Source organism: Schistocerca nitens, chromosome 1, assembly GCF_023898315.1.
Source record: "Schistocerca nitens isolate TAMUIC-IGC-003100 chromosome 1, iqSchNite1.1, whole genome shotgun sequence".
Classification (NCBI taxonomy): domain Eukaryota; kingdom Metazoa; phylum Arthropoda; class Insecta; order Orthoptera; family Acrididae; genus Schistocerca; species Schistocerca nitens.
In genome coordinates, this window is record NC_064614.1 from 1,144,522,241 (window position 1) to 1,144,534,781 (window position 12,541).

At 38.8% G+C, this 12,541-nt stretch overlaps 1 protein-coding gene across 1 annotated transcript in view; it reads right to left on the reverse strand.

The window, feature by feature from the left end:
* Positions 1 to 3,711: 3,711 nt before the first annotated feature.
* Positions 3,712 to 12,541, reverse strand: part of LOC126199686 (protein dopey-1 homolog) — a 376,916-nt gene continuing 368,086 nt past the window's right edge. Inside the window, exon 32 of the mRNA XM_049936615.1 lies at positions 3,712 to 7,469. Coding sequence (XP_049792572.1) covers positions 7,272 to 7,469 — 198 coding nt within the window. The 3' untranslated portion in view covers positions 3,712 to 7,271. The remainder of the gene's footprint in view (positions 7,470 to 12,541) is intronic.

The following is a 12,541-nucleotide window of genomic DNA, read 5'->3' on the forward strand; positions in this document are numbered from 1 at the left end:
AATAGCATTTAACTGTAGACGTTTTCTAACACCGGCGTTAGCAATTCCTTTCCGTTCTCTGAAACCTCCAAAACGACACATTTTTCTGGTCTAAATCTGATGACCTTAACTATCACTTCCGATCAACATTAAATACTTCATGAACCCATACATGGAACTCCAAATGTGCAGTGTTCCTGCACTGCTACAGAGCATGCATTGCAAGGTATTCACACAGTTTATCGCATAGAGTTACCATAAGGAATGAAACAAGAACTGTAATACACTTTACACCACAGACGCTCACCCCGGCTTGACGAAAACATGTGAACATTGACCAAACGTTGCACAAATAATGGAGTTTGAAAGGAAAAGAAACGAGGTATGAAGCATTTATAAATTCATCGAATGTAGCGAGGTGGTTTAATTTCGTCCCAGTCTATAAAATTAATTTCGGGCCATACTCAGCTCTTGCCGATTAATGTAATATAATACCCGCCTACTAATCAGGGCGTCTGTCTCCGTTGCTTTTGAGCGTGAATTGAAATCGTAGAAATTTTCTGTGGAGCAACATTTAATAATAAAGCGTTTTAAATCATTAAAAGCGATGAGCGGGAGCAGGCGCTTTCGGTAAAGAAGGGGGAGTGCAGCGCCGCTGCTGTCGCCACGGCCGCTGCCGGTAGCCAGCAAATGGATCCCGGAGCTTTGCCGCATACGGCGTCCAGAGGAGGACAGTCTGCAGGAAATCTGCCGCAAAATCGTTACTGGATAAAATTTTGATATCGGTGTGTCAGAAAGCGAAATAGATTGAATCTGGGCTACCATTACATTCACGTCTTCAGCATTCAGACAGAAGAGGCTATAAAAATATTTTATGCCAGCTGCTCTCGATCCACTGACATTACGAACAGAAACAACGCACGCTACCGCTAGACCACAGGCGTAATCAGCTGAGTGTTTCTCTATCATGGGACAAGTTTTCCTCCAGGAAGTGCCGCAGTCGACAGTGTTGCCAGATTGTGCAGATAACCGGACTTACAGAATTAGCGAGTTGGCCAGTTTTTTTTGTCCCATGTCGCGATCGGCGCGGACTTAGCCTCTGAAGCGGCCGGCCGAGTTTTATGTCAAAGAGTGTACATACACTGATGGAAAAATAAGTAATGTAGAGTAACAAAATTTTGGGAACACATTTGCCTAGGTAACATATTTAAGTGATTAACATTTCAAGATCACAGGTTAATGTAAGTGCGAATCCATGTGACTGCGAGAATGTTGAATGCAAGCACGGAAATGTGCATGCGTTTTGCTCTATAGATGCCGGATGTCAGTTTGTGAGATAAGAGTTTCATGCCTGTTGCACTCTGTCAGTCAATACAGGGACAGTTAATGCTGTTTGTGGATGATGCTGCATTACATCCCATCTTGATTCGAGACAGATCTGGTGTAACCACAAGAGTGCTCCCACAGTCATACAAAATCGCACCCCACACATAACTCCAGATGTAGGTCTACTGTGTCTAGCATGCAGACAGGTTGGTTGCAGGCCCTGAACTGGCATCCTTCTAAGCAACACACGAGCATTACTTGCACCAGCTTTTATCAGAAAATACAGCATACCTGCACTGCAGTGAGAAGTGGTTTAGGGGTCAGGGGAATGCATGCTACAGGTTGTCTGGCTGTGAACTGGCCTCGAAGCAACTGAGTTGTAACAGTTCGTTGTGTCACTGCGGTGTCAACTGCTACTAAATTTGATTTTGCAGATGCAGTGTGCCAGAGCCATACGCCGAACTCAATGGTCTTCACTCTCAGTAAAGCCACGGGCTGTCCTGAGGAGCCCAAACTTCTTGCAACCTGCAACCATACATTCTGATGACAAAACGCTGCCAGCAATCATGTTCAGTGGCTACATTCCTACCCAGTCTTTCTGTAATATTGCAAAAGGAACATACTGCTTCTAATAGCCCAGTTACATGACCTCATTTAATCTCAGTAGGTGACGATAATGACACCTCTGCCACCATAACTAACATCAATTCACTAAATCCAGCCTCAAACATAGCTAATGCTCACAATTGTTAGAGAGTGTATTTAAAAGAAACTTGACTTGCAGCCTCATAGCGGCACTACTAGCACTGGTACAAAATTTGAATATATATCATCTTTCAGATGTAGAAACACACCTACCAACTTCCGTTTATGTTGCACAACTACTCTTTGGTGTTGCAGTTTTTTTTTTGTCAGTGTATTCTTGGCCTGTATTACACATCTCCTGCTTAAACTTTCCTTGTGTGGTGTATCTCATCCTCTTCTGAGAAGACCTCTTCAATTGTTGTTCTGCCCCCTGCCCCTTCATAACAGGTAATTGAGACAGTGAGCGAGTGCTCAATATTAAGGCCAATTTCAAATAATTTGCAGATTATTTGAATACCAACAAAGGTTATTTTTATCATCATCAACTGTATTATTATTATTTCTTGTAGGAATAAAAAAGAAGAAATATGCATATTCACACTACCAAGCTGTCAGAAACAGCTATTCAGTAATAGCCTCATATTTCATGCATTTCAGGAACATAATGGTATGTACATTTACTTGCATACTAAGCACAACAGATTTGGAAATTTAAATATCTGCGAGTCATTGGGAATGTAAGCAGGAGTCTGTTCAGATATATCATGATCACATTAAGGACATTTTTGTTCTCTTGCAACCCATAAACTGTGGCTATAATCTCAAAACAAATACTTTGGGTCCCTCATGTTGCCAGTTGTTTTACTTTTCACTTGCTATTGTGTTACTGCACCATGTAGCCATTGTCATTTACCATGAAGCTTCACCCTCACATTTGTACTCATAGTGTTGACTCTATAACTCAAAATACATGGCAGTGGCACTTACCATTGTGTTCCACCAAGCTGCTCAATTAATATGACCCAACTGAGTTCTTGCCTTGCCTGTATTGTAGCCTTGGTGAAAGAGATCCTGGTATTTGTTGAAAATGTTTTTGGAACCCTTGTCAAGACCACATAGGTAATTTGTCCCGCACTCCCTTGGTGTGTACTTGTGTGTTACAGTCTTTACTAGTTAACAAAGTCTTCATATAATTTTGGGAAACTGAGTAATTTTTTTCCCTCTTTCCTTGTTGAGATCTTGACGAACTTGCTCCACTGAACAATGTTGCTATTGAACCATCTCAGATTGAACATACGCTTCTATAATGGAGATGAGAGTTTTGTGTTGTTTTTCTCTTAGTGTACTGCAACATTTGTAAAAATTTTTTGGTTATGTTCAAGTTTTCCATGTATTCTTTAGTGTTTAAAGTAAAGTAATGTCAGAACAATTTCTTTGAAAAGGATATGTCTTACATCCTCCCTTAGTGAAATTGTCAACAAGGTATTAAACACTTTCATTTGAAATTGTAGGAATGTTATATAATGAAAAGTGTGTGTGTGTGTGTGTGTGTGTGTGTGTGTGTGTGTGTGTGTGTGTGTGTGTCAGATAGCAATACTGATACTAAATTGGAACAAATGGCTTAATATATGTGCTGTATGTTTTGGTTATTTTAGATTCACATATCCTCTTGATTCAAGGAAATGCAAGAAACAAGTCATATACCAAACATTTTTTGACCAGTGGTTTCATTAAGAATAAAAACAATGTAATAATACTTTAAAGTCATATACAGTGTACTGACACTGAAAATTCTTAGATAATACATCATAGTAGCAGAAATACTTTTCAAAGCTGCAGAAAGCACCACTGTAGAATAAACATACTCTGAATAATATAAAAATAATGTTTTCCGGCAATGTTTCAATATCTGCAATTTAAAATTAAATAAAATCTCCATATTACATACTATTAACTTGTACAAAATACTACCATACAAGAGCTGATGTTATTAAAGTATTTACAAATAGTAGTAATGAAATATAGTAAAGATAAAATATACCATTTCTTTTTCCTCAGATGAAAGTCAAAAAACTTAGTTTCATAGACACACAGTAATTACAATTTATGTGGTCATTACTCTATTATCATCACGTATCTATTTTCAAACAATGGAAATTCCATTGTCATTCATACTCGTTTCTACATTTGGCTCCAGGTGCATAACATATATGGTCCCTTTAATTTTGACCATGAGTGAATTGAACAACAGATAAAGTGAATGTATTCCGGAACAAAAAGTAAAATATCATTAGCCCTACACTGAAATGTATATATACTCTGGACATAACAGTAACAATAAATTTTATACACTTTTACAGACGTTACAAATTTACAAATAGATACAAAATATTTTCTGTTCACATATCTCTTTTTCTTTAAGTGTTTTAATGGAATCAGTCTTTTATGCAATAAACTGTACACAAATTCCAGTCAGTACGATTGAACATGAAAATACGCTGACAACAAAGAACAAAAAAAATGAAATTACTATCACTAATAACAGAAATTTAAGCTTTGGTACAGGCTCGTGAGAGTACTCATTCATAACAGGATGTAAACAAACAAAAATTAGCAAAGACAATCACCCACTTGTAGCCAATTGATGTATCATGCATAACAACATGTACCAGCACAGAGATTTATTAGCTTTGAATTAAAGGAGGTCTGGATCAGAAACTACTACAGACTGTGTTGTTTCGAATTTCTATGTGCTACACATAAATCAGATACAAGCTGCCTTTCCAAATTCTTGTTTATAAAATGGTATTTGATTTATATATATTACAGTTAAACTACATTAGCAACAGTGCTCGATTCAGTGTATTGTGTATTTCAGTCCAACAGATAAATTATACACGCTAAACCAGATTTCTTTATTTTGTTTGTTTGTTTTAATTATTAGTATCAGTACAAGATACTATCCATGTAAGCACCATAATACAACCATATACACTACATAACAAACAGTGAAAAAGACATATACTCAACTGTGTGACAGCACAATACAAGGCAGTTAGAATACAGGAAAATGGCAAAACAAATAAAATAACTGACATTGTAACACCAAGGATCAGACAGATCTGCACATAGGATTTTAAAGTCAGAGCCCAGACATCAAATTCCTAAAGCAGTATACACCCCCTCCCAAATCACCTTTGAAGATCTGGAGATTTCCAAGCAGTGTTCAGCAAAAAACATTTGTATTTCATTAATTAATTGATCAGTAGGTAGGAGCATCGTGTTATCAGATTGTAGTCACGAAGTCACTAATGTGCATAATTGTTTTAATTTTTAAAATGGGAATTTTAATTAACAAATATTAAATCATAATTGTTTGTAAGAAAATAAATTAAAAGTTGATACAGACACAGAAAAAGGATGTTACAAAAAACTTAATTTTATATTTGACATTTCGCATTTTTATACTGAATTTTAATTCACTGTGAATACTCGCATTTTTGAATGAACAGCAATTAAAAGTAAATTTTTTTACTAAAAATGTGATTATTTATTAGTTAATTTCCATTGGTTAATAAATATGGAATTTAAAAAGCTAATAACAAATAATCTACCACCTACCTACATTCAAACCTATGACTCTACAATTACAATTCCATTATGCTATGCACTGAGCTACCAACAAATTTGTTAATACAATACAAATGTTTTGTACTTAATTGTGTTCTGAAAATTTCCATTCTTCAAAGGTAATTTATTTGAATTTTCTGAGAACTGAGTCATATAGCTAAGTGAAACTGAGGTACAGACACTGGCTTTCAAAGCCTATAAGCTGTTGCAATATCTACCATTAAATGGATGTATGAAGATTATAAGTAGGAAGGAAATTGCAGGGGGGCCACTCCCAGAGTCCCCTTGTTTTGATTTTGCCTCCTGAAGGTAAGAATGTAGTAAGTATGATTACAGCACATCAAGATTCAGGACTCCTAGATAGAAATTATTGAAAAACATGGTTGGTTTATATCCCATCTCCAATTGCAGGTACACTATCTAAACAGTAACAACAATAATGTGAAAGTCATACCTGTCTCCCCCTTTTCATTATTTCTCTTATAAGTATGTTCAAGTAATGAAACATGCAAGTCTAGGAAGAGTTGTTTGCAAAAATTGTAAAATACGTCAGAGGAATTTGTTTCATTACTCATAAGGTATTTTCCAAGATACTTTGAAGCTGTTCTGTGGAAGAACTACTGTTCAATAGAAGAATTCATAGAGGATGACATGATAATTTGAGCAGTGGGTAATCAAGTGTTAGATTTTCTTCTATGTATACAGAACAAATGTGTATTAGTATCCTTTTGTTAACACCAACTGTTCTATGTTTATAGTGAAATTTTACTGCAATTTTGGCGTGTCTCCTGTACCTGAATCAAGTTATTTACATTATGTGCGTTAAGAGAGTAGTAAACCACAATTCACAATAGAATGACTTAGTAAATGCAGTGTTGTTAAACCAGCTACCTCTGTGCCAAGTGCAGTATGTAGTATCAATTTCCAAGCAGCGTCTCTTATTGAGATACTCTGGACAACAAATACTTCAGACAAATATGAGATGAAATCTGCCATACGTTCTTACCTAACTCCGAAGTTACAAATACTAAAGTATTGTGCTTGACTTCTTCATATGCCTGTACATTATCTTGCTGGAAATTGTAGAATACTGTGTGTGTGTGTGTGTGTGTGGGGGGGGGGGCAAAATAGGCTTGTCATCATCTTCAACATCCGATACAACAAAAAGGACTTGTGAATGTAGTAACTAAACAGACAGGTAACATTTCTCAGTTTTTAAGTTAACACATGCCCATATTTTCCCTGCACTTTCGTTCACATTTACTAAGTTACTAAGAAAATACGAAAAGTAAGAATACACTGTGCCTATTCTACCATTAGGCTCTTACTAAACTAGAACCACGTTAAGAGACAAGCAACTGGCGCATATAACTGTGCCTGATCAAGAAAAAAAAAAAAAAAAGGCTGCTGTGTAGCAGTAAATTCAGGTATAGTACCAAATTATTTTGCTGCATGCATCCTCTGAGACTGCCAGTCACTGACATGAAAGGTGTGTAAGAGAACAGTCACATAAATAATGTATAAATTCAAAAAACAATTACACTGTATAACAGAGTGCCTCAAAATTGTTTTTAACTGTACGCTATAAGATCCTTATTCTCTGTTCTACCTGACATTCCCTGATGATGGCAGAAATGAAATTTTACTTGTATAGTCACAAATTTACGAACCCAAAATCAGAAGAGGAATTCAGAAATTCACAACACAGAGCATGCAATTCTTGATACCAATTGTAGCACATGCTAATGGATTTATCTAGGAGGTAATTTTTCCAAGAAGTCTAATTCTATGGCACTTTCAAGCTGACTGATTGATGTAACTGGAGGCTGAGTACGATGCTGACTTAGTGTTGTGAAAAATGGATGCAAATCTTGAAGTGTATCAATGGTGCTGGTTGTGAGAAGCAACTGCCCAGGCTGGCGTGTCATTGGTTCCACTGATGCCTGAAACTTTACAAGTTAAAGCAAATTAAAATAGGTAAAACTTCTTCACAATTTTGTATAAATAAAAGGACAGTAATAATTCATCCCCTCTCCCCCAAACTCTCTCTCTCACACACACACACAATTTTTTATGGTAAAGGTAACACTCAAATACACTCCTGGAAATTGAAATAAGAACACCGTGAATTCATTGTCCCAGGAAGGGGAAACTTTATTGACACATTCCTGGGGTCAGATACATCACATGATCACACTGACAGAACCACAGGCACATAGACACAGGCAACAGAGCATGCACAATGTCGGCACTAGTACAGTGTATATCCACCTTTCGCAGCAATGCAGGCTGCTATTCTCCCATGGAGACGATCGTAGAGATGCTGGATGTAGTCCTGTGGAACGGCTTTCCATGCCATTTCCACCTGGCGCCTCAGTTGCACCAGCGTTCGTGCTGGACGTGCAGACCGCGTGAGACGACGCTTCATCCAGTCCCAAACATGCTCAATGGGGGACAGATCCGGAGATCTTGCTGGCCAGGGTAGTTGACTTACACCTTCTAGAGCACGTTGGGTGGCACGGGATACATGCGGACGTGCATTGTCCTGTTGGAACAGCAAGTTACCTTGCCGGTCTAGGAATGGTAGAACGATGGGTTCGATGACGGTTTGGATGTACCGTGCACTATTCAGTGTCCCCTCGACGATCACCAGTGGTGTACGGCCAGTGTAGGAGATCGCTCCCCACACCATGATGCCGGGTGTTGGCCCTGTGTGCCTCGGTCGTATGCAGTCCTGATTGTGGCGCTCACCTGCACGGCGCCAAACACGCATACGACCATCATTGGCACCAAGGCAGAAGCGACTCTCATCGCTGAAGACGACACGTCTCCATTCGTCCCTCCATTCACGCCTGTCGCGACACCACTGGAGGCGGGCTGCACGATGTTGGGGCGTGAGCGGAAGACAGCCTAACGGTGTGCGGGACCGTAGCCCAGCTTCATGGAGACGGTTGCGAATGGTCCTCGCCGATACCCCAGGAGCAACAGTGTCCCTAATTTGCTGGGAAGTGGCGGTGCGGTCCCCTACGGCACTGCGTAGGATCCAACGGTCTTGGCGTGCATCCGTGCGTCGCTGCGGTCCGGTCCCAGGTCGACGGGCACGTGCACCTTCCGCCGACCACTGGCGACAACATCGATGTACTGTGGAGACCTCACGCCCCACGTGTTGAGCAATTCGGCGGTACGTCCACCCGGCCTCCCGCATGCCCACTATACGCCCTCGCTCAAAGTCCGTCAACTGCACATACGGTTCACGTCCACGCTGTCGCGGCATGCTACCAGTGTTAAAGACTGCGATGGAGCTCCGTATGCCACGGCAAACTGGCTGACACTGACGGCGGCGGTGCACAAATGCTGCGCAGCTAGCGCCATTCGACGGCCAACACCGCGGTTCCTGGTGTGTCCGCTGTGCCGTGCGTGTGATCATTGCTTGTACAGCCCTCTCGCAGTGTCCGGAGCAAGTATGGTGGGTCTGACACACCGGTGTCAATGTGTTCTTTTTTCCATTTCCAGGAGTGTAATATGAAAGTAAAAAAGCATCTATCATCTTATACACTTGTAGCTCTGTCACTACACAACCAGTAAATTCAACCTCCCCCCACCCCCACCTTTCCTGTTCTCTTTTAAGCGAAGTATCAAATACAGTGCAGTGTGTCAGGTACATATTACATTTATAACTAATCATTAGCTAATGCTTTTGATGAGGTAATGCTGCCTCATGTGGTATGATGTCATGTCAGACATAAACATTGCTCCTCAAGATGCTCCAGAACATGATGACAATTTCTGCCCCCTCTTTCTCACCCGGTATGTCCCCTAGAACTGAGTGACCTCCCTGTTGTCAACAAGGTGTGGATGTCATGCATATTCTTCTCTGTTTTATGAAGACTACCAACTTTTAGTGTTTTAATCAGTACTGTTTTTCAAGTTTTATTTACCATAATTTCATAATGATTATCAATAATAAGTCTCACATTAGAACATGAATATATTTTTAATGTGGTTTCATGAAAGACTTTCGCTTCTGTGTTTCATTTACACAATCGGAACAAGAGGGAAATCCCTGTGTGCGTTTGTATGTGTCAGTACTCGGCCTCTGACACTGCCATTGTGTTTGGTGCTTTGTATACTGTGAAGAGACAAGCAGAGCTAATTCCACACAGATTAAGTGTTAATGCCACACACAATCAAGTTACTTGTACACTGAGATAGAGATTCTAACAGAGAAATATATCCCAACTGATTTTAAAAGAGAAACAAATACTAATGTAATACATTTTGCTTCCAAATGCATGACATCCACATTACTAATTACAAAATACTTGATATTATGACATCTGTGATTTTTCAAATCCTCCTCATAAAATATTATCACTTATTATCTTGATAAAAATGTAAACAAATTGTTGAGATTCTCCTTTTGCAACCCCAGAATGTCTATTGCCCCTCTATGTTTATTTATTAATTTTTTTCGACTGTAATCTACAATCAACACTTCAATAAGAGAGAGTTTTCAAAGGCAGAGTAATACAAAAGTATTCTGTTTCAAATGGCTTAGTAACCAAAACAGAAATACTTTCATGTCTTCTTAAATACCTTATGATATCGTTTTCAACTGAACAAGACTTTTCACATCCAACTTTTTATTTTATGTGACGAAAGTCACAAAAAAATTCCAGATCATCAATGAGATCCTTGAAATTGTTTTTATTTAAGCAGCTCCTGAATGTTGGTTTGAAACTAGTTAAAATATACCTAAGGACATTCTCCATGTTCAGGCAACCAAGATGTTTTGTTTTCATGGCTAGTCGAACCCAGCTCACATAGCCATGTAGATGAGGACTGGCGGAGGATTTTTAAGGCAGCTTTTGCCACTACAGCATTCTGAGGACAAATAAGGAACTTAAGTTTGAACTCTTCTTGAATCAATTCTAGGCATTGGGACTGACAATGTTCTCCACTCACTGACATGGCACTGTTGCCTATCTAAAAGTTCATTGAATGAAAAGATAGTAATGGGAGCATCCAGGTGACACTTTAATAGATGTGTCTTTCACAAGAAGGCCCTCAGGGCGTTCCATTGACCAATTTCACGATAAGCTTAAAATGGCACAAAATTCATATATTATACCTATAGATTTATTTATCCCTAGTCAAGAATTCATCTATGGTATAGAAGGTGATATGTTTCAATTTATTTTTAAAAATATTACTGCTGTCTGTCAGATATTTTATTTCCTGTGGTAATTTATCAAAATGTTTTACAGCAGCATATTTTACCCCTTTCTGTGCCAAAGATAGGTTAAGTAGAGGATAGTGTAAGTCTTTCTTTCTTGTATTATAATCATGAATGTCACTGTTGTTTTTAAACTGGTCCCTGTTGTTGAGAACAAATTTTAGTATTGAGCAAATGTACTATGAGGCTATTGTAACAATTCCTAACCTTTTAAACAGATGCCTACAATCTGTGCGACTATGAGCCCCACACATCATTCTAACTACTTTAATCCATTACTATGGTGTTTTTACCTTGTAGTTTCAAATTCAGATTATTCAGGATTTCAAGAAGTATGCACGGTATGCTGAGGAAAACAAAGCTGTCATCAGTGATAGAATGATGTAGCTCAGGTTTCCCTCGATTCAAAAGTCCTATCTCTGATTTCAATTCATACAGCCTGCTGAGCACACCGCCCTTCGTAAGCCACCCGACTTGTTTATGGAAGATTAGCGTTCAGCACTGAGATCAGTACACAGGACTCGGAAAAAAAGAATATTCACAGCACCTGAATTAATTTTATTAACTACACTGACAGCCACTTTCAGTGAAATTTTCAGTTAGAAGCTAGGGCTTGTCTGCGAGTCATACAGCGAAAGCCAATAAGGTTAGGATTTGTTTTCTTTGACAATATATAGGAAGCCAAAACATGAATCTAAAATGGCTTGTGCTCCAGCAGTACAAATTCCCATAAAGCTGTCCCCAGACAAACAACTACGTTCTTCCAAGTTCTTAGAAAACAGTAGTTCTTCTCATCCACAAATCAACAGTATACTATTTAGTGCGTGGTAGGAGGAACAAGACTTCTGGTCAGGTGAATACACTGTTATAAATATGCAATCAAATAACTGTAATGCAGGATTGGGCTTAATAATGAATAAAAAAAATAGGAACGTGGATAAGATATTACAAACAGCATTATGAACACATTATTGTCACCAAGATAGACGTGAAGCCCACACCCCCAACAGCAGTACAAGCTCTGCAGATGAGGAGGAGATTGACGAAATGTATGATCAGATAAAAGAAATTATTCAGATAGTTATGGGAACCGATAATTTAATAGTCATGAGGGACTGGAATTCGATAGCAGTTGGTTATGAACTGCAGAAACTGCAAAAAGACAGGAATTTAAGGAGATGGGACCTGGATAGACTGAAAGAACCAGAGGTTGTAGAGGGTTTCAGAGGGAGCGTTAGGGAATTGTGACAAGAACAGGGGAAAGGAATACCATAGAAGAAGAATGGGTAACTTTGAGATATGAAATAGAGAAGGCAGCAGAAGAGTAGGTAAAAATATAAGATCTAGCAGAAGTCTTTGAGTAACACAAGAGACATTGAATTTAATCGATAAAGGAGAAAATATAAAAATGCAATAAATGAAGCAGGCCAAAGGGAATACAAATGTCTAAAAAATGAGATCGACAGGAAGTGCAAAATGGCTAAGCAGGACAAATGTAAGATACATACTCCTACAGGAAAATTAAAAATGACCTTTGGAGAAAAAGGAACCACCTATATGAATATGAAGAGCTCAGATGGAAAATGAGTCCTAAGCAAAGAAGGGAAAGCAGTACTGTGGAAAAAGTATACAGAGGATCTGTATACAAGGGAGGTGTACTCGAGGGCAGTAGTATGGAAATGGAAGAGGACAGAGAGAAAGATGAGAAGGGAGATATGATACTGCGTGAAGAATTTGATAAAGCACTGACAGATTTAAGTCAAAACAAGGACCTGGAAGTAGACA